General features: G+C 67.0%; 1 protein-coding gene across 3 annotated transcripts in view; it reads left to right on the top strand.

Annotated features, from left to right (window-relative positions):
* The window catches only part of SHANK2 (SH3 and multiple ankyrin repeat domains 2), a 170,773-nt gene that overhangs the window by 143,769 nt on the left and 6,436 nt on the right, over positions 1–20,568 (top strand). For 2 of the 3 annotated variants that reach the window (XM_037517402.2, XM_037517401.2), the window contains exons 5-10: positions 9,772–9,907; positions 10,648–10,728; positions 15,255–15,385; positions 16,229–16,340; positions 16,859–16,879; positions 17,791–20,200. In XM_037517402.2, coding sequence (XP_037373299.1) covers positions 9,772–9,907; positions 10,648–10,728; positions 15,255–15,385; positions 16,229–16,340; positions 16,859–16,879; positions 17,791–20,200 — 2,891 coding nt within the window. The remainder of the gene's footprint in view (positions 1–9,771; positions 9,908–10,647; positions 10,729–15,254; positions 15,386–16,228; positions 16,341–16,858; positions 16,880–17,790; positions 20,201–20,568) is intronic. The other variant, XM_054697436.1, reaches the window with a different exon arrangement.

Below are 20,568 nucleotides of genomic sequence, written 5' to 3' on the forward strand. Positions count from 1 at the left end.
AAAGGGAGGGTTGGCTGCTGCTTTGTGCTCTGGGGTCTGAGAGCGACTCAACCGCTCAGCGCGGTTACGGGGTCAGGCCCGCCCCTCACATGCTCCTCTGACCCCAGGCCCCGCAGGGGTGCGGGCGACCGGGGGCTCTGGGTCACGCGGCCCCGACAAGCACCGCCAGGGCTGAGCCGTCGCAGCCAGGCGGGGACCCCCAGAGGACGGGCCGCGCCCGGGCCCTGGCCGCGAGTCCGGCAGGCACCGGCTTCCCTTCACACGCGGCTGAAGCAACAGCCGTTGGCCGCACCCCGCAGGGATTTCCCTCTAAATGTGGAGGCCGCTGCCTGCAGGCCCGAGTCCCGTGGGCTGAGGCCTCAGCGGCGGATTCTCAGGGCCACGACCTCGCTGTCGGAGACGCTGCCGAGGCCCAGCCGTGGCGTCCACACGCCCGGCACGGAGACCCGAGGGCCGGCAGGCGGCGCCCGCCAGGCGACTTCCGGGGAACCCCCGCGTGCCCGCCTGCGCCTCCTCGCGGCTTGCTGCGCGCAGGAGACTAGTCACTTCAGGACCTGGGAGTGCTGTGGCCCGGCCTCTGCTCGGGGGGCTCTGGCAGGACGGAAGATGGGGGCAGCCATTAGGCGGGGCCTGGCGGCTCCAAGCTGTGTCTCCCGGCGCCCGGGGTCCCCAGGACAGGGGCGGGCCTGCCCAGCCGCGGGGGCGGGAGCCCCGTTCTCCCCCCTCAGGGCGCTCGGGTTCCCCTCCTGCCTCTCCAGACCCCCGTTTGGCTCCTCGGGGGGAGGAAGCTCCTCTGCGCCCCGTGGCTCCCTGGCTCTAGGGGTCAGAGCCAAACCGGGGGGCTGGCCCCGACGCCGCCCTGAGAGGAAGCCACAGGCCTGAGCTGCCGGCGCTCACAGGGGACACTGAGTCCGGGAAGCAGCCCCTGGGCGGTGGGCCCTTGTGTCCCGCAGCACAGCCTCTCCCCGGGGCCGGTCGCGGCTGACTGGCCGGCCAAGTGGTGCCCGCCCCGGGCCCACAGCACCTCGCCCGGCCCCCGCCGCCGGCCTCCAGCCTGCAGCGCCAGCCCACACGCTGACGCACCTCCGGTTTTATTTTAGACCCAGCCTCATGCTCAGCGAGTCCAACAGACTTGAACTTTAGCAGAAAAAGCAGACGCATGACGAGCCAGCCACACCCCGCCACTCACCCGCCCGGCCCCCCGGCTTCCGGCCACGCGGGCAGGCCCGGCAGAGGCGGCGGGGTCTCCTGGGCAGCAGGCAGGGGGCTCCATCCCGGGTGAGGGCCCCGGGGGCGGGCGCCGTGAGGGCCGGTGGCCTGGACGGGGGTGCTGGGGCGTCCTCGCCCCCAGGAGGGAGGACGAGCATCCGCCGAGTTGGGCCCGCCCCGTCCTTGGGCCCCAGCCAGCACCCGCTCTCCCGGCCTCCCGAGGTCCCTGCTCCTGGCGCTTCCCAGCCCCTGGGGGGGCCTGTGCTCCCTGCCGGCAGGCAGCCTGGACCCCGCAGCGCTCGGGCCTGCACGGTGCCCCCGGCTGCAGCACGCGCCCCCAGAGCCAGGGCTCGGGGCCCCCATCCCGGCGTGCGCTGCACCACCTCTCAGCCTGACCTGACGGCCTCTGCGGCCCAGCGGCCGGACACGCCATGGGGCGGGGAGGGTGGGAGCCGGCGGGCGCCAGGGCAGGTGGACAGATGCGGGTGAAGGGGCGCTGGAGCAGATGGGCGGGGGGACGGGCGGGTAACGGTGCTGTACGGGCGATGGGGGGGCTCCGAGCCCCTGCCTGCCCTGGGTGCACTTGGCCCCTGGGGGTGGGGCCCGCTCAGGGCCCCCCGGGGGGCAGGGGTGGCTGTGCTGGGCGGTTACTGGGGCTTTGGCAGGGGTGGGGTGGCGTATATCTAAAGAGGTGTGAGCCCTAAAACAAAGGGCTGCACACCAGCCTCACTCCCACAGACACCAGGAGCGCCCCAGGAGCGCCCCTGTCACCCCGGCCGGCCCCGCGCCAGCCACACCCCTGGGGCAGCAGGAGACGAGGGGAGACGCGGCCGCCCGGGCCGCTGCTGGGGGTCAGAGCCGCTCGGGCGGGATCCGGGCCGAAGGCGAGGCTTGTCCTCTCGGGAGGCTGCGGGCGCTGGGACCTGCTCGCCAGAGCCCCCCGGGGCTGGAAGGGTGCCGGGAGCTGGGACCCCGCCAGTGAGTACTCGGGGACGCTGGCCGACCACGCCGCGGGCGCCGGGGTCCCCGACGCTGCTTTGTCCATCCGTGCGACATGGTTCCACCGTAAGAAAGCGGCAGGAATTAACTTTCTCATGAATCCATGTTATTTTTTGAGCGGTTTTAATTTACGCAGAGCGCCAAGTACAGCCCCCGGTGCCGCCCCCCACTGGCCCCCGCCGGCCCCCGCGCGGGAAGTGCTGGCGGATGACCCGGCGCTGGCGCGGGGCTGCTGAAATCCATCGGCTGGGCTCGCGGCCCCGCGCCCGGGGTTTAGGCAAAGGTACTGGCACGGACCCGTCGTCAGCGCACCCCAGAATGGCCATTCTGAGGGGAAACCCCTGAAGTGCCCCTGCACCCCCATCCAGCTTTCTACCACCTCCCCGATTTTACCTTTTCCAGTCTGGCCCCACACGGGGGCCCTTTCCAGACGGGCTCCTGGCCTGGCAGCGCGCGCCTCGGCATCCTCCTTGGCCCCCTGAGGTGCGCGGGCTGACCACCGCCCAGCAGCAGCCCGGTCTGGAGGGGCCGCGGCCGACAGCCACGCGCCTAGAGGAGGGCGATGAGGCGGCCGTGCGTGGGGTGCAGGGCCCCCTCACCTGGGCACACACCCAGGGGGGCTGAGACTGTGTACCCCAAGTCCGCTGGGCCGGCCCCGCCTTCCCCAGAGCTGGGAGAGGGTGTTCGGCCTTCAACTGCCCTACCAGGTGTGTCGCGCCCCGAGGCGGCCTCCACCCGCGGGCCCACGTTGGGGGTGAGCGCGTCGCTCAGCGTCTGCTCGGGCCTGAGCTCGTCCCCGCTCGCCGGTCTTCGCTTTCTTCCTCCGGGAGGTCCTCCTGGGTTTCGGACACCCGCCCTTCACCTGCCGTTTCAAAACCGTCCTCCAGTCTGTGGCTTGTCTTCCTCCCCCGACGTGACCTCTTACCATCCTCGCATTTTGCAGAGCCAGGGTTTTTAGTTTCATGAAAATTCTAACCTGGGTGAAGTCCCACCCAGATAAAGCCCGGCTTAGCCGGTGCCTTCGGTCCCGTCGCCAGAAGTCATCGCCAGGCTCAAGGGCACCCCGACCCCCCTCCTGCCCTCTTCCAAGCGTGTCCTGGTTCTGTCTCCGCCGGGTCTCGGAGCCGCCTGGGGCCGAGGCCCGCGTCGAGCGCCTCTTGCGTGTAGAGGCCGATGTCCCCGCGCCGTGTATTGGAGAGAGCCGCGCTCCTTTGTCAAGCATCGGCTGACGATGTTTCTGGGCGTCTGCTCCGTGCCGCTGTCTCTGTCCCCGGTACCGCCTTGTCTTGGCGACTGGGGGTTTATGGTAAGCCCCGAGGTCGGGACGCCAGCGGGCCGACTCTGCTCTTCTCCACCTTCCTGTGCCGGCTGTTTGCGGGCTCCTGCCTGTTCTTACACAGCTGAGGATCGGTTCGCCAGCATTCACCAATAACCGGCTGGGAGAGAAATCCTCTTTCTAGGGGTCACCTTTCAGCATAAGCTGGAAGCAGGGAACACCAGACATTGATGAGAGAATGCACTGGAAAGACAGAACCCCGAGCAAACCCACGGGGGCGGGAGGAAACGGAGCGCGTGCGGGGAGTGTCAGGGCAGCAGCGTCAACACGCTCCGTGGAGTGCAAGAGGGTATTTCGTCCTTGAAGAACAAAGCGCTATTTTTTCAATTGACATGGAGAGAACAAAACAGGCGCTCTTGACGGTCAAGATGATAGCATACACGAGCTTTACAGACGACCTGCGAAACAGGGAGGGCTCTCCCGGAGGGGCAGACGTGTGCTCAGGCTCCCCCCAGAAGGCCCGCCCTCTGCAAAGCCAGCAAAGGGGAAATGAAGAAAACACTTGAGAAAGGGCTGAATTTTCTAGATGCGAGGAACACGCGGTTCCTATGGGAAGGACCCGAGTCCCCCCGAGATGTGCAGCCACACCAGGGTGCGCGGACGAATGCCGGCCCGCCTGGGAGGGGGCGGCTCCCGAGGGCGGCATCTGGGGGCGGCGGGAGAGGCGACAGATTTCAAGCAAAGGACCAGATCATGAGCTGCGTCCCTCAAAATCCAACCGGAAAACTACACGATGCACGACCCTCAAAACTGTGGAGCAAAAACAAACGTCCAATTAGGATGTGCGGCCTGCGGCGCTCTGCAGCCCACGGGCCCCCCCCACGCGCAGGGCACGCGTGAGCCGTGGTGTTCGGTCCCCGCAAATACCCGTCGCCAGCGCTTCCTCGGCTGCCCGCGCCTTTGCCGAGCTTCGCCGGAGCTGCCGCGGCCACTGGAGAAAGGGGCATCGGCATCGCCCGCTCTGCCCACAGGCGCCCGCTGCCGTCACCCTCGGCCCCGCGGGGCGCTGCCGTCACCGGTAGGCACGGCCGTGCTGGCGACGGCTGCGTTCTCCGTCCAGCGCCTCGCGTCTCGTTCTGGCAGGCCGCTCTCCGCGGTGCGGCGCCCCTGCAGCGTGTCTCTGGGAACTCTGAGAAGTCCGCCCGCGGGCGTGCCGTCGGGGTTTCCACAAATCCAGTTGCACGGTCACCGGCACAGAATAATTTCCCATTGTTTTATTTTTTTATTTTTTTTTTTTTAGCATAATGGTTTTTATTTATTTAAAGATATATTTTCATTTATTTATACAAGCACTGGGTACAGTCAGAAGCGTGGGAGGCTGAGAGAATTCACCAGAGCCAGAGCGGGGAGCAGAGCAGGCAGAAGGACCGAAGTACACTGCTGAGGGGAGCAGCGGGCGGCAGGAGAGGTCTGCGCGCCATGTGGGACCCTCCTCTGGTGGCCGGGGAGCAGCCGGGGATCGAACCGGCGCTGCAGAGGCTGCGGGCAGCTTCGCAACTCAGAGCTCAACTGCTGCGCCACAGGGGAGGCCCTCCATTGTTTTATTTTCCATAAACACAAGGCTCCCGCCCACCAGCGCCCCCCCCCCCCCTTGGCTCGCTGAGAACGCTGCGTGTCTTGAATCTCTTGCGTATTCACCCGCGCGTGGGGTTCCGGGTGTGTCCTCAGCCCGTGCTGAACGTTTGGGGCAACTGCCAAACCTCCCCGACGGCGGCATCTATGTTGCCTCGCGGCCGCCCCGGAGCAGCTCGTCAGCCTTCGGCCTCTCGGGTCTTTGTATGCCAGGCGCCCAGACGGCGCGTTTGGGGCTTCTCAATACGTGTCTAGAACGCCTGCTTTTTTTTGAAACTGGCGGCGTGCCCCGTGAACGGTCCTTGCGGACACCCTCGCCACGGCGCCGCTGGGCGGTCTTCTGGTGTCTCCTCTGTTGCCCCTTCTCCGGTCCGGCTTTATTCTGGGTTATTTTTAGAAACTCATTGACCTCTTAGCTGCACATCTGCCGTCTCTGTGGACGGGTCGTGGCTCCGGGATTACGTCCTACGCCCTGAACTGTTTTCAGCCCGGCACCCAAGGTACCTGGCGCACGCCCCGCGTGGAGGGCGACGCCGCAGTCCTGCCAGCGTCTGGCATCACGCCTGCCAGCCTTCACGCTGTCCTTGCCACGCCACGTCCACTGATGCTGCAGACCCCACAGGCCCACCTGGCTTTGCCACGCTCCTCTTTTTGCCACTGTTCTCGAGAGGGGAGTCAGCTTTCCTCTCTTACCCAGGCGCTGCCACTCCCGACCCCCTTCACGGCTTCCGAAGCTCCAGCAGCGCCCGCTTCTGGCTGAAGAATTTCCTTCAGCTTTTCTTGCAGCACAGGCAGCCAACACCCCAGCTTTCCATTTACCTGTGTCTTTGTTTGTCCTTCACTCTCTAAAGGTATTTTCCACTGCAGGTGAAAGTCTAGACTGAGTTGTCTCACTTCACAGTTTAAGAACGTCGCCCCTGGTTGTCCGGCCTCTACAGCGTCGGGGACGCCTGCAGTCCTTCCGCGCTGTTCTGTACACGACGGGTCGTTCTTCTCTGGCTTAAGACTTCCTCCCTACCTTGGGCATTCCGCAGGTGGGCTGCAACGTGCCACGTGTGATTTTTCTATTTATCCTACTTGGGATCCACTGAGCTTCTTGAATCTGTACATTGTATGCCCTTCACTGACTGGGCAAGTTCTCAGCTGTCACCTCTCTAGATCCTGGGGCTTGAAGCTTCCTGATCCTAGACCTCATCCTTGTCCTCGAAGTCCTTAAGACTCTGCTTGATTTCCTAGAACTTTTTCCTCCATATTGAATCGGTTCTACTCATAGTATCCTCGGGTTCACTGATTCTTTGCTGTCACTGTTGTGAAGCCCACCAAGTGCATTTTTCAATTTCAGGTATTGTGTTTTTCAGTTCTAAGATTTCCATTTCATTTTCTTGGTGGAGGTTCCCTCTTTTATTATGAGCGTGAGTGAGTGTTGCAATGACAGCTGCTTTGAAGCCTTTGTCTGATCACGCCAACAACTTGGATACCGCTGAAGTCCCCAAGCAGGGCTGTACTGTGGAGTGAGTGTTGCGTTGTGGCCGTGCTAGGTTCTGTTACATTCCTTTGGTGAGTGTCTTTTGTCTTAGCTGACAACTGGTTCCCTTGGTGAGATTCAAGTTGCCGGCTCCGTCCAGCCTGCAGTGGCAGCAGCTCGGATTTCAGTTGGGGTGTCTTAGCTTGCCTGCGAGCTGTTCTGAGTTGGCCATGTGCTGTACAGTTCAGAAGACACTAGAGACGTGGGGGGAAGCTCCCACACACCTGCCATCCCAAACATAGGGAAAAAACCCCCACACTTTGGTACCTCACAGCCCGACGTGCGGAATGCCTTCCTGAGCGTGGACTCGTCCTTCTCTGGTGCTCTCGTTTCTGGGATCCTCCCCTCGTGTGTCTCTGGGCCCCCCCCTCCCGGCTCCATCCTCTGATCTCCCCAAAATAGCTACTGTTTTCTATCGGAACTCCAGCTGACCCGCACCACCACAGTGTCCTTGGCCTGAAGCTTCCAATTTTTCCATTCCTTTCCAAAATCTGCCTACCTGTGTCCACCCTCCAGTTTCTAGGGAACCACTTTCACTTCTTTGGGCTGGGGGGTGTATTTGCCCAGACTTTGTAGTTGTTACCTGCATATGAGTTAACCTCAGGCGCTTACCTTTCCCCAACCTCATTATTTCATACCTAACCACGCCACCAACTACGTATACAGACAAAGCCATTTTCAAATGGGCAATGTCTCAAAAAAGAATCCCCTCCCAGATGTTTGCTTGGGAAGCTAGTGGAGCACGTCCTTTAGCAAAAATGAGGTTTCAAACCAAGTAAACATGCACACGCAGCACAAGATAGTAGCCTGGGGGTGACGGGAATGGGCCCACAGACCTGGGGAACACTGAGGCCACATTGTGGAGAGGAGCAGCAGTCTTCAGGGGCAATTTCTTCAAGATGATTTTGAAGAGATTTACATAATTAGGAAGTGTTTGGATTTGAATTACTGTTAAGTACACAGAAAATTAAACCAATAAACAACAGAAAATTATTTCACTCCGGGGAAAACATTATGTACAGGGGAAGACAAAGTAATCACAGTATGCTGTATGGTTTAGCTATGAATAGATACTACACAGTCGTGATGTAAATCTTGAGCGCTGATCTAGTTAAATCTGTGAAGCAGCTATACCCAGAGAGTGGAAGTGGGAGGCAGGGTGGGTGAAAGAAAGGCGCTAAATGAGTGATTCTCAATGGAGGGTGACTTCGACCTTCTGGGGGACATTAGGAAACGTCTGGAAGTATTTTTGGTTGTCACACAGAGGGGAGAGGATATTGCTGGCATCTGCTGGGTAGAATCTGCTGGGATGCTGGGGAACAGCCTTCAATGCACACCCGCAGCGAAACATCAGCTGGTCCAAAATCACAGTCGTGCCATTGTTGAAAACCCTGAGCTAATCATCATTTTCCATCGTGGCGTGTCAGCAGATAATATCTAAAATCTAAGCATCAAGTAGCAACAATATGAGCATGTTGAGGTACTGTGAGAGAAATAAAATCAGCTGACAGCTTTGAGTGAGGTGGGACCTGCGGCCTTGTAGAATGCTGCCTTTAAGCGACATGCACATACAAGTTGGGTATTTTGAGTGACTTATCTGTGATAAAAGAAAATTACTGGCCCTCCCTGGTGGCGCCGCGCTATCAAGCTATGGGCAGCCACTGTGGCCTGAGTTTGATCCCCAGCCAGGGAGCTCCCCACAGGGCGCAGCGACTCTCCTGTCCCCTTGCTGCTCCCCTCCGCAGTGTGTTTCAGTCCGTCTGCCTGTTCTGCTCCCCACTCTGTCTCTGGGGAATCCTCTCACCCTCCCGCACCTCTGGCCTGTACCCCAGTTCTTGTGTGCATAAATGAATCTTTTCAAAAAATTACTTAGAAAGTATAGGAAGAAATTCCTGTTCTTGACAGAATTTTTTGATCTGTGGCTGGGGTAGGACATGGTCTTCTTCCTCCAAAAATTGTTCCAAAAAGCAAAAAAAAAAAAAATTGCTGCATGTCCGTTACGTGGGGGCCACACGTGGCGTGGAGGCTCATGCCTCTTCGGAGCCGCCGCCGGATCTGTGGCTCCTCCACTCCAGGCTGCACTTGGCTCAACCTTCTGGGATGGTGACAGGGGATGGAGGCGCCCGGCCCTCCCCCTGGCGGCAGCCTGCCAGAACTGCAGGCCTGGCATTTTTGAGGGACACCAGCCCCCCATGATCTGGGGATGCCAACCCGAGCATCTGAAGAAGCCGCAGGCATCTCACCTACTCGCCTCTGCGGCTCCTGTCAGCACACAGGCCGTCTGGAGCGTATGTTTTGAGGACGGCAGTGGGTTCCAGAGTCCCACCGCGGGTTAAACTGAGTTTGAGTGTTTCAAGGTCGGGAAACTAAAGCCGCCTGCACGGAAGGCAGGAGAAGGGGCGCGGCAGGGGCCCGGTGACGGGGCAGCAGGCGTCAAGCTTTTCTGCTCTTTACGAGGGGATCTTCCTCGGGGCCCCGGAGGAGCCGTGTGCGCCTGCCCCTCCCCCCGCCCCCTGGGCAGCAGAGGCAGAGCCCCGCCGCGCGGTGGGCGTCCAGCAGCTCAGTGTCTGACCCCAGGGGAGCTCGGGGTGACACAGCTTCCCCACCGGCCTGGGGTCGAGCAGCATGGGAGTGGGGGTGGCGGTGGGGACCCCAGCAGGTGGGTCTCCGCCAAGAGCATGGGGCACACGGCCAGGCCAAGGCCTGGGGGGGGGGTCGGGGGTCCAGCCACTCTCCCTGCGATTGTCACCCGGGGTCGCTGTGTCTGCTCCAGGCCCCCTCCTCTGGCGGGAAGAGTGGGCGGGGGTCGCGGGGGCGACGGGCTCTGGGCAGGTGTCTCCTCGGCAAGCAGGGCTGGGTGCTGGTCAGCACGCCCAGCCTCCCCCCACCTGGGAGTGACCGTCTGGACTGCAGGGATGGCAGCGGCTGGAAAGCGGCCAGGATCTCAGCTCTGTGCAGGACAAGGGCCAGCCTGCTGGACAATCCCAGAGGCCCCTTGCGGTCACTGCAGGGGCTCGCTCCCGCCCCCATCTCGTACCAGGCGTGAGACCCTGAGAGGCGGCCCCCGTGCTGGCTCCCAGACCACACGCGCCCCTGGGGACACACGCCCTGACCTCCTGTCCCCCTGCAGGTCAACAACGAGAACGTGGTGAAGGTGGGCCACCGGCAGGTGGTGAACATGATCCGCCAAGGAGGGAACCACCTCGTCCTGAAGGTGGTGACGGTGACCCGGAGTCTCGACCCCGACGACACCGCCAGAAAGAAAGGTGCCTGCCCGGGGCCCTCCAGGGGCAGGGCGGGCTTCCCTCTGGCCTCCCGTGCCCTCTCTCAGGCCCTTGGGGTCAGCACCCTCGTAGAGACGGCCAGCTGGGGCGGTGCTCTGGGGCCATGCAGGCAGCGGTGCCAAGGCCAGGGCTGTGCTTGGCAGGCCAGGTCTGGGGCCCCCGCTGGCCCCCCACCGGCCCCTGGCCTGGGCCTCGCCAGCCTGCAGCCTGTGCCCATGGAGGGCGAGGTCCAGGGCCTCACATTTGCGGAGCTGACCCCGTGACTCGGGCTGACCCTCCTCCTGAGGGAGGCGGTTGGGGACCCTGGGGGCGAGCGAGGGGCCCAGGAGCAGGCCACATGCGTCCCCAGTGTGTGCCCAGCCCAGGGCCCCCACCTGGCAGGCAGCACAGCCAGGCGGGCCACTGGGAGGGGGCGCAAAGGTGCCCACCGCTGTGCCCGCCCGCGGCACCCGAACGTCCCTCATTAGTCTCAGGCAGGCGGCCTCCCTGCTCTGGTGCCTCCCACGGGGTATCTGGCCTTGGGGCCCCCCAGACAGGTGGGCAGGCACCCCAAGTGTCAGGTGTGCTGCGGGGGCTGACGGCCTCAGGGCAGCGGCCCCCCCCCCCAGGCTGCAGGCACCGGCACGTGGCCGGCCAGGCGACCGCCCGGGCCCTGGGGCGGGGGGGGGGGTGGCGGGGCAGCCAGCCGGGGTCTCAGGCCTCCCGCTCCTGCCTGCCCCCAGCTCCCCCGCCGCCGAAGCGGGCTCCGACCACAGCCCTCACCCTGCGATCCAAGTCCATGACCTCGGAGCTGGAGGAGCTCGGTAAGGCTCACCCCTCCGCCGCCGCGCCCGGCCGGGACCAGCGGGCGTCAGGAGCGCCCTGGGCTCCCGGGCAGCCCGCCGGGTCCCTGGCCCCGGGGAGGGGGCAGCAGCCTGGGCCTGTCAGTTAATCTAACATTGCTTTGTTTTGAATTTTTGGGCCTCTCACTAGTGGACAAAGGTAAGCCGCCCCACGGTGCCCCCAAACAGCTCCCTGCTGTTTAGGGCACCCCTCAAATCGGCTTGACCAGCCCTCCCTCACGCCCAGCTCAGTCCACAGCGTGGCCCGGGGCGGGCACCTCCCATGAGACCCCCAGGGGCAGGGCCCCAGGCCAGCCTGGCCCTGTGGAGGGGGCCACCTGGCTCAAGCGCCCGGTGGGGGCACCCCAGGCCCTCATCAGCCGTGTGGGAGCGACGCTGGCCCAGCCGAAGACGGCTCCCGGGCCCCGCCCCCACCGGCCTGAGGGCTGGTTGGCAGCTGGGCGGGCAGGGCCCCCCCCCCCCCGCCCTGCGATGGGACTCTGCAGGGGGGCGCCTGCCTACGGCCAAGCTGCCCCCACCCGCCCTCGCCGTGGCCACGCCGGTCAGTCCAAATAGGACGCCGTGCCCGCTCTGCCCCCGCCCAAGGGCACGCGGCCACGGGCAGGCCCTCCAGGAGGGCTGATGGGGGGCAGGCGCGGCCCCACCGCCTTGGGTCCGACCCCGTAACCTTGGAGCCGGGTGGGGTGGGCTGAGGGCTCCCAGCGGCGCGGGGGGCACGGCCCTGTGGGACTCACGCCCCCCTTTCTGTTTCAAGCCTCCGTCCGGAAGAAGAAGGGTAAGGGGCCACGTGTCTGTCGCCAGCCCCCGCCCGCACGCCATGGGCGGGAACCCTCTGTGGCCGTCGCGTCTCGAGCGCGCGTGGCCTTGTCTCGTGTCGCCCCTGCACAGCCCGTGGCTCGTCCCTCCTCCCGTCCCGTCTGCTTCGCTGCCCGGTCCCTGTCCTCCCGAGTCGTGCTGCCCCGTCCCGAGCTGTGTCCGCGTCGCCCCCTGCGCGGCCCCGGCTGTGCTCCAGGCTGTACGCGGTGGGGGGTGGGGTGCGGGCCGCGGCGCTGGACACCCAGAGAGCGGCATCCCCGCCCGCCGTCCGCTCCCCGGCTGGTATGAGGAGCTCGCTGCGGCGAACCCCACGGGGGGGGGGGGGGGGAGGAGGGGCAGCGCCGTCATCAGAACGGTGCCCCACACGGCCCCAGCAGCAGGCGGGGGAACCAGGCCGGTGCCCCCGACGGTGGCCTGTCCCGACGGCCTTCTGGGGGAGCCACCCTGGCTGGACCCCCAGGGCTGCGGCCACACCTGCGGGCTGCTGGGGTCACAGTCGGGTGGCCATGAGCCTGCCCCAGAGCTGGATGTCGGGGCGCACTCAGCGCCGTCTCCCCTCCCCCAAAGGCGGCCCCGCAGCCGGCTGGGGGGTGGGTGGCAGGTCCCGGCCGGAGCTCCTCGGCATCCACCGGGCCGCGGCTCCAGAGTGTGGAGACCCCGTCCCCGGATGGCAGGCGTGAGGCGCCACAGCCCAGCCGTACCTGCCGGGCTCCCAGGCGTGGGCAGGGCACGGGCATCTGTGGGCACCAGCCCGGCCCACTTCCGGCTCCATCCTCGCCCGGGTGGGGAGCAGGGGCCGCCGCGGCCCCGGCCCTCCTGCTCACCTGACCTCCAGAGCCTCAGGGAGACAAGACCAGGCCTTCGCGGGTGTGGGGAACCAGTGTCCCCCAGATCCACGTCCACCTGGAACTGGGGAAGTGCCTCATCGGGAAGGCGGCCTCTGCAGTGTGATGAGGGGGGGACTCGGGGGTGCTCGTGAGGAAAAGGACGCGGGGAGGCGGAGACCGGGGACGCGGCCACCAGCCACGGGATGCCTGGAGATGCCGGCATGTGGAATTGGCGAGGGGATTCTCCCCTGGAGCCTCCCGAAGGACCCCACGCCCCCCTTTGAAATTCCAACTCCAGCCACAAGGGAAGAAGTTCCTGGTGTCGAGAACGCCCCCAGCCACTGGCTCCAGGACACACGGACCACGGCCAGGCGGCCCCAGTCTCAGCTCCGCCCGCGAGCGAGGCCAGGGACCCCCGAGGCTGCCTCCTGCATCTCTGAGACCTGCCACGTTTGGCCTGGTGCTTCCTGGGACGCCTCCGTCCTGACACGGTGCGGGCACCAGGACGACGGTGACCTCCGGGGACCTTGCTGGCTGGCCCTGGGGAGCTGCTGGCACCAGCTCAGACCAGCAGGGTGGGACCGCCCTGACCCTGGATCCTGGCCCCCGAGGGCCCGCAGCCGGTCCCTGGGAAGGCGTGTGACTCCTCAGGGCCCGCGCGCACAGGTCAAGAGCCGCCCTCACGCTCTCTGGGAGGTGAAGCCCATGGTGGGCCTGCTGCGTCGTCCTGCCAGCCCTCGTCCGAGGCTGACAGTGTGGCCGGTGCCACCGGCTCAAGGCCCCGGGGAGAGCAGTCAGAGGAGGAGCAGGGTTCCCGGCCATCTCGAAAAGCTGAAGAATCTGGGACCCTCGATCCCGGGCCCCACGGACATTTCCGGAGCCTCCCAGATGCTTCCTCGAGGAGTGGTCGGGGGCCTGCTGCCAGGCTGGAGACCGCCGCCTGGGCCGCACGCCAAGGGGCACAGGACCTGCGGCCCAGAGCTGGGCCCCGCACGGCCTGGGGCTCGTCTCGCCCACGGGCACGCAGCCGGCGTCCAGCCTGACGCCGCCCCCCCTTCTCCCCCCACACCGGTTGCCGAGGGCGGGGCTGAGTGGCCCTGCAGCGTGCTGGGGGAGTCGGGGTGCTCCGGGGGCACGGCCACCTCTCACAAGGCCGCCGTGCAGACATGGCAGTTTTGGACCTGCCCGCTGCCGGCCTGCAGCTCCTCTGCGCCCCACGGCTGGGGCCCCCAGAACAGACTCGAGTCCAGCAGATGACCCCGGTCCCGAGACGGCGTAGGAGCCCGGCTGCGAGCCCTCCCGAGCCCCAGGCCGGTGAAGACCATCACGCTTGGGCTGAGCGCTGTGGTCTCAGGCGAGGGGCCGGGGAGACCCGGGTCCCCCGCTTTCCATCTGAGTCACACCAAGTAGCCCTTGCTGGAGAAAGCGCCACAGCTTCAGCCAGACCCACGAAGCAAGCGGCTGCCGTGCTCTGGCCCAGGTCATTTGGGGTCGGCCCTGGCCCGGACCCGAGCTGTCCCTGTGGTGTGAGTGGTGTGCACGGTGGCCTGACCCCCTGGGGCCACCCGAGGCCCCTGCTGCTCACAGGGGCTCCGGGCTGGGTGGCCCCAACTTGAGCCCAAGCTCTCGATTCCCACCTGCACGACTTAAGCCTCTCACTTCTCTGCAAAGCGGGGCCCGCCTGCTGCTCCCTTGCAGCCCAGCTCTCCTCAGGTGTGCGGGGTGGGGCACAGGCCGTGCGCTCAGGGGGCGTCACACTGAAGGGGGATCTGGACGCAGGGCGCCTCCGGGCGGTGGGAGCTACCCTCTGCCTCCAGGGAGAGCCTGCCACCCCTGAGGATGGTTCCTGGGCTCCCGCACTCCCCATAGCTGCCCCCCCCCCCCGGGCACAGTGTGTCCTGCCACAGCGCAGGCCAGGCCTGAGAGGGCTGCCGGGCTGTGCCGGCCGCCAGTGCTGGAAGGAGACCCCAGCTCCAGCCCACCTCAGCTGGAGCAAAGGTGACCGCAGGGGGACAGGAGGTGGGTCCCAGAGCTCCAAGTCCCGGGGGCCGCCTCTCCCTGAATGCTCCGGCCTAGGCCCCCACCACCCACCCTGCAGCCAGCCTTCTCGGGCCAGACTGCTCCCGTATTGTTGGGGCACCTGTGACGAGGAGTCCCTGTCCAGCACCCCCATCCCTTCCCTGCAGTTCATCCTACAGGGGCCTCTGGTCTGGGTACCCCAGTGGTGTTGGGGATCGGGGCAGTGAGGGGCACATGGCCACCACAGTATCCCGAGAACCGGTGTGGTGCGTCCTCCCAGCCCGGCACCCCGACTGCCCTCCGGAGTGTGGGCCGGACCCCAGAGCTCAAGCTTTGGGAGAATGGCCAGACCCCAGAACACGCTGGGGGTGTGCAGAAGACCTCGGGCGAAGGTCTGAGGTGGGGTGGACCCATGGGACCCCACCCCCACCCCGTGCGGAGTGCGCCTCGCGGGAGGGCTGTGGGCTGCGGGGGCAGGGCCACGGCTCCAGCCACCCCGGGCAGGCCCCGAGCCCGCACCTCTCTCTCCAACATTGAAGAGTTAATTTCCGCGGCGGTTAACGACCAACCCTTCGCTTCCCTTCCCGCAAAGAAACGAGGCTGTCCCGCGGTGGGGGGGGGCGGCTCCTCGCCCTCAGCCGCACTGGGTGGAGGTGGCGCCAGGCGCCGTGGGGCCTCCCGGCCCGCGCCCCTGCGGACAGCGACGGGGGAGGCGCGCGCGCGCGCGCACAGAGCGGCAGAGCCGCGCACACGCACGCTGGGCCGGAGGCTAAAGGGACTGCCCCCGGGAGCCGCGCCCTGACGCCCGTTCCCGTCACGTTGCAGAGAAACCCGACGAGCTGGTCGCCATCACCAAGCCGCCCCGTGCCGCCGAGAGCGTGGCCGTGGAGCCCAGGGTGGCCACCATCCGGCAGCGGCCCACCAGCCGGTGCCTCCCGCCCCTCTCCGACGTGACCGTGAGTGGCCCCGCCCGGGGACCGGGCTGCCGGGGTGACATGGGGGCACACCAGGTGGCCTCAGCGTGGCCGCTTGAAACCATGATCTCAGTTCCATCGCCCCCCAGCTTCCAGGGCTGACGAAGGGGCTGCCCGGCCACGCTCCCCAGCGGGAGAGACGGGCCTCCACACACAGGGGCCCACCTCGAGGCCCCAGGCCTCCCAGCTCAGGGCCCCTTCCCAGGCAGAGGGGGACAGGGCAGCCCCGTGCCCCCACAGCTGCCGCCTGCTGCCCCAGGCTCCCCACGGCAGCCTGGCCGCCGCCAGCACCGCCCGTTTCTTAGCGGCTCTCAGACTCCTTTGAATCGGCTCCCTTGTCTTAAGAGACACCCCCAAACACCATCAGCGGGTGTGCTGTGTAGTGCCCAGCAGGACACAACCACCCCGAGGGGCTCCCACCAAATCTAGGTGACCCTCCCCCCGGGCCCTGCCACCCCACGCGCCCCACCCCAACCCCGCCCTCCCGCGGCCCGGGCTGCAGAGGCACGTGCCCGGGAGAGACTGCGGGAGGCAGCGGGCGCATCAGAGGGAAGCAGGCTGCCCAGCTCCCCTCGCCCGGCATGGGGCTGGGGCGCCCGCCGAGGCTCCCACGCCCAGAGGCCCGTTCCCCGGCACACACTGTGGCCGTGTGGTCTGTTTTTTGGAGTAAAACAGGCTGTGACTCCCACCCTGCTCCCCGACATCTGTCCCAGCCCCCCACCTTGTCACCCAGCATCGGGGGGCCTGGCAGACGTGGGGAGGCTGTGTGTGCTGCGGGCCCACCGGGCCTCGCGGGGGCCGGGCTCACCAGGGCTCTGTCCGCAGTCCGTGTACGAGCGCCAGGGGATCGCCGTGATGACGCCCACCGTTCCCGGGAGCCCGAAGGGCCCATTCCTGGGCCTCCCCCGAGGTACGATGCGAAGGCAGAAATCAATAGGTAAGAAGCGTGAGCCGAGCCTCAGAGGCTGCCCTGGGCTCTGGGACCCCGCCCCGCCCTCCCCCAGGGAGCCCCAGGGGATGGACCCGCTGCCCAGGTGCCCCCAGGGTGGCTCTGCGACCTGGCCAGAGGTGCCAGGATGGAAGGCGTGGGGCCGCGCCCCTGCACGCTGCAGGAGGAGCTCAGGGGACGCTTCTGCGGGGTCGGGTCAGGTCTGAGGCCCGTGAGCGGATGCGCGGGGGAGGCAGGACACAGCCGTGTCTCGGGGCTGCCGTCGGCTGCTCAGGCAGGTAAACGCCACCTTCCCAGGCCGCCCCTCTGAGCGCAGCCGCCCCGGCAGCCCCCCCACCGGGGACAGGCGGGTCTGCAGCGCCCCACGGTGCTGCGGGGTGAGGCGGCACGGCAGGCCCCGCGCCCCAGAGCTCAGGGTCGCGGCCCCGGGGCCGAGCCCACCGTCTGGCTCGGCCGCGCGTCGCCGGCTCCTGCGCTGCTAGTGACGACTGGTTTCCTCCCGCCAGACAGCAGACTCTTTCTGTCAGGTCAGTGAGCCCGCGGCCTGGAGCCCGTGTGCACGTGCCCGCTTGGCCCTAAGGCGTATTCTTGAACCGCGGCTCCCTGGCAGGCGCCGGCCACCCACAGCCAACGGCCAGGGCATGGCCGGGCCCGCCCGCAGGAGCATGTTCAGGCCCGAATACCCTTATCGGCGCCTGCCGTGGAAACGCACGATCGCCCTTGTCCCAGGCGTTCCCTGCCGCGCGGTGACTTGCCTGCCCCGTGACGGCCCCGCATGCCCCGCCTGGCCTCTGTGCCCTGGCCACCCTGGAGTGCGTCCTGCTGAGGTCGTGCCGGGGCCCGGCGGCCTCCCTCACCCCGGGCTCTTCTGGAGGTCCGGTCCCAGGACGGTCCCTTGTCCTCCTCGACCACGGGGGCCCCCCCCACCCCCCCGAGGGTCGCAGGTCGGCCCAGGAAGCCGGCTGAGGGGTGGGCTCAGGCCCCTGCTGCTGGCGGGGCTGGACACACTCCCCTTGCAGGCGTGGTTCGGGCCAGGGCGCCGTTGTCCGAGCCGGCCGCCGCCAGCCGCCCTGAGAAGTCAGGACACCAGCCGGGTCCTGCCACATGGGCCAGCCTGCCCCGGGGACTCAGCACGAGGGCAGAGGGGCTCACCCCCGCCCCCAGCTCACCACCTCACAGCAGCAGCGCGAACCCCAGCGCCCTCCCGCTCCCGACAGCCCAGACCTGAAGCCCCTGGGGACTGACTGGGCCAAGCCTGGAACCGGGTCCTCCTGGCGCAGCCCGGCCCCAAGCCCCCCCACCCCCGCCGGGCCCGAGGACGTCTCCACAGCACGCACCCCGCACCCCGTCCTCTCCTCCCTGCTCGTGCGTGTGCATGCGCGTGCCGTGCGCACCGTGGCCGAGCCGCGGCCTCAGCTGACCCGTGCTCTGCTTGCAGGGATAACAGAGGAAGAGCGACAGTTTCTGGCCCCTCCGATGCTCAAGTTCACCAGAAGCCTGTCCATGCCCGACACCTCCGAGGACATCCCCCCCCCGCCGCAGTCCGTGCCCCCGTCCCCGCCGCCGCCGTCCCCCACCGCCTACAACTGCCCCAAGTCCCCGACCCCCAGGGTCTACGGCACCGTCAAGCCCGCCTTCGGCCAGAACCCGCCGGCCAGGGTGGCGCCGGCCGTGCGCTCCGACACCGTGGCCGCCCTGGCGCGGGACAAGGGGCCGCTCTACCGCCGGGAGCTGGACCGCTACTCCCTGGACTCGGAGGACCTGTACAGCCGCGCCGCCGCTCAGGCCAACCTCCGCGGCAAGAGGGGCCAGATGCCCGAGAACCCGTACTCGGAGGTGGGCAAGATCGCCAGCAAGGCCGTGTACGTGCCCGCCAAGCCCGCGCGGCGGAAGGGCATGCTGGTGAAGCAGTCCAACGTGGAGGACAGCCCCGAGAAGACCTGCTCCATCCCCATCCCCACCATCATAGTCAAGGAGCCGTCCACCAGCAGCAGCGGCAAGAGCAGCCAGGGCAGCAGCGTGGAGACCGACCCGCAGGCCCCGGAGCCGCCGGGCCAGCTGCGGCCGGACGACAGCCTGAGCGCCAGCAGCCCCTTCGCCGCCGCCATCGCCGGGGCCGTCCGCGACCGGGAGAAGCGGCTGGGGGCCAGGAGAGACTCCCCGGCCTTCCTCTCCACCGACCTGGGAGACGAGGACGTGGGCCTGGGGCCTCCCGTCCCCCGGGCGCGGCCCTCCCAGTTCCCCGAGGAGGGAGGGTTTGGCGAGGAAGACGGCGCCGAGCCACCGTCCCCCACGCCGGGGGCCCCGTCCAGGGAGCCCGAGAACCACCTCGCGGGCAGCGGCGAGCCCGGAGCTCAGGGTGAGGCTGGCAGGCCTCTGAACCCCACATCCAGGGCCAAGGGGCCCGAGGGCAGCGCTGCCGGGGCCCCCAAGAGCAGCACTGCCAGCGGCTCCGAGAACTACATCCACCCGCTCACCGGGAGGCTGCTGGACCCCAGCTCCCCGCTGGCCCTGGCGCTTTCTGCAAGGGACCGAGCCCTAAAGGAGGCCCAGCAGGGCCCCAAGGGGGAGGCCCCCAAGGCCGACCTCAACAAGCCTCTCTACATCGATACCAAAATGCGGCCCAGCGCCGAAGCCAGCTTCGCCGCCGCCGCCAGGCAGAACGCGCGGGGGCCCCTGAGGCGGCAGGAGACGGAGAACAAGTACGAGGCCGACCCGGGCAAGGACCGCAAGGGCGACGACAAGAAGAACATGCTCATCAGCATCCTGGACACGTCCCAGCAGAAGTCGGCCGGCCTGCTGATGGTGCACACCGTGGACGCCGCCAAGTCGGAGGACTTCCTGGAGGAAGAGGACGAGCCAGCCGGCGAGGACGCGGAGCCCAACCACTCGCCGTCTGAGGTGCCAGAAGGCGTTCCCGACACCGAAGGTGCTTTACAGATCCCCGCCGGCCCCGAGCCCGCCGGCGCCGCCACGGGACCCGGCAGAACCCTCGTGGCCACGGGCTCCGTGGAAGAGGCGGTGATCTTGCCATTCCGCATCCCTCCTCCCCCTCTGGCCTCCGTGGACTTGGACGAGGATTTTATTTTTACAGAGCCATTGCCTCCTCCCCTAGAATTTGCAAATAGTTTTGATATTCCCGACGACCGCGTCGCCTCGGTCCCCGCCCTCACGGACTTGGTCAAGCAAAAGAAAAGCGACGCCTCCCCGTCCCCCTCGTTGAACTCCAGCCAGCCGAGCAACTCCGCAGACGGCAAGAAGCCCGCTGGCCTCTCCAACTGTCTGCCCGCCTCCTTCCTGCCTCCCCCCGAGAGCTTCGACGCCGTCACGGACTCCGGGATCGAGGAGGTGGACAGCCGGAGCGGCAGCGACCACCACCTCGAGACGACCAGCACCATCTCCACACTGTCCAGCATCTCCACGGTGTCCTCCGAGGGCGGGGAGGCCGTGGACACCTGCACCGTCTACGCGGACGGACAAGCGTTTATGGTGGACAAACCCCCAGTCCCTCCAAAGCCAAAAATGAAGCCCGTCGTCCACAAGAGCAACGCGCTCCTCCAGGACGCGCTGCTGCAGGACGACAGGGACGGCTTCGTCACGCCCCCGCCCGCGCCCCCGCCCCCGCCCGGCGGGGTCCAGCCCGCGCTCGCCAAGGTCATCCAGCCAAGGACCTCCAAGCTGTGGGGGGATGTCCCGGAAGTCAAAAGTCCGGCGCTCTCAGGCCCCAAGGCAAACGTGATCAGCGAGTTGAACTCAATCCTGCAGCAAATGAACCGAGAGAGATCGGCCAAGCCGGGGGAGGGCGCGGAGCCGCCCGCGGGAGCCAAGCCCGCCAGCCTCGCCCCCAGGTAAGTCCCGTCGGGCCGCCCAGGCCGCTCCGACGGCCCCGTCCCCTCAGGCTGCCCAGGATGTGGCCCCGGGGAGCAGCCCAAGCGCAGGAAGGGGCGCCGCCACCGCACCCGCGCCACGGCAGCAGCACGGCCGCGCGCCTCCGAGAAGACCCGGCGCAGAGCCGAGCCCGGAGCAGCCCTCCCGCTCCACGCCTCTGCCGGGTCTCGGTAAAGGCCTCGAGAGCCTCGGACCAGTCGAAGCGGACTCCGACAGCCGGTTGGGGGGCAGCCTGCCACGGGGGGCCTCCTGCCCCGATGACTGGTGTGCGGCCAGAGGCAGGTGGGGTTTCACGGGTGAGCCGGGCGAAGCGCCCTCCGCCCCGGCC

This window comes from Talpa occidentalis, unplaced genomic scaffold (assembly GCF_014898055.3).
Source record: "Talpa occidentalis isolate TD23 unplaced genomic scaffold, MPIMG_talOcc4v2.1 talOcc4.17, whole genome shotgun sequence".
NCBI lineage: Eukaryota > Metazoa > Chordata > Mammalia > Eulipotyphla > Talpidae > Talpa > Talpa occidentalis.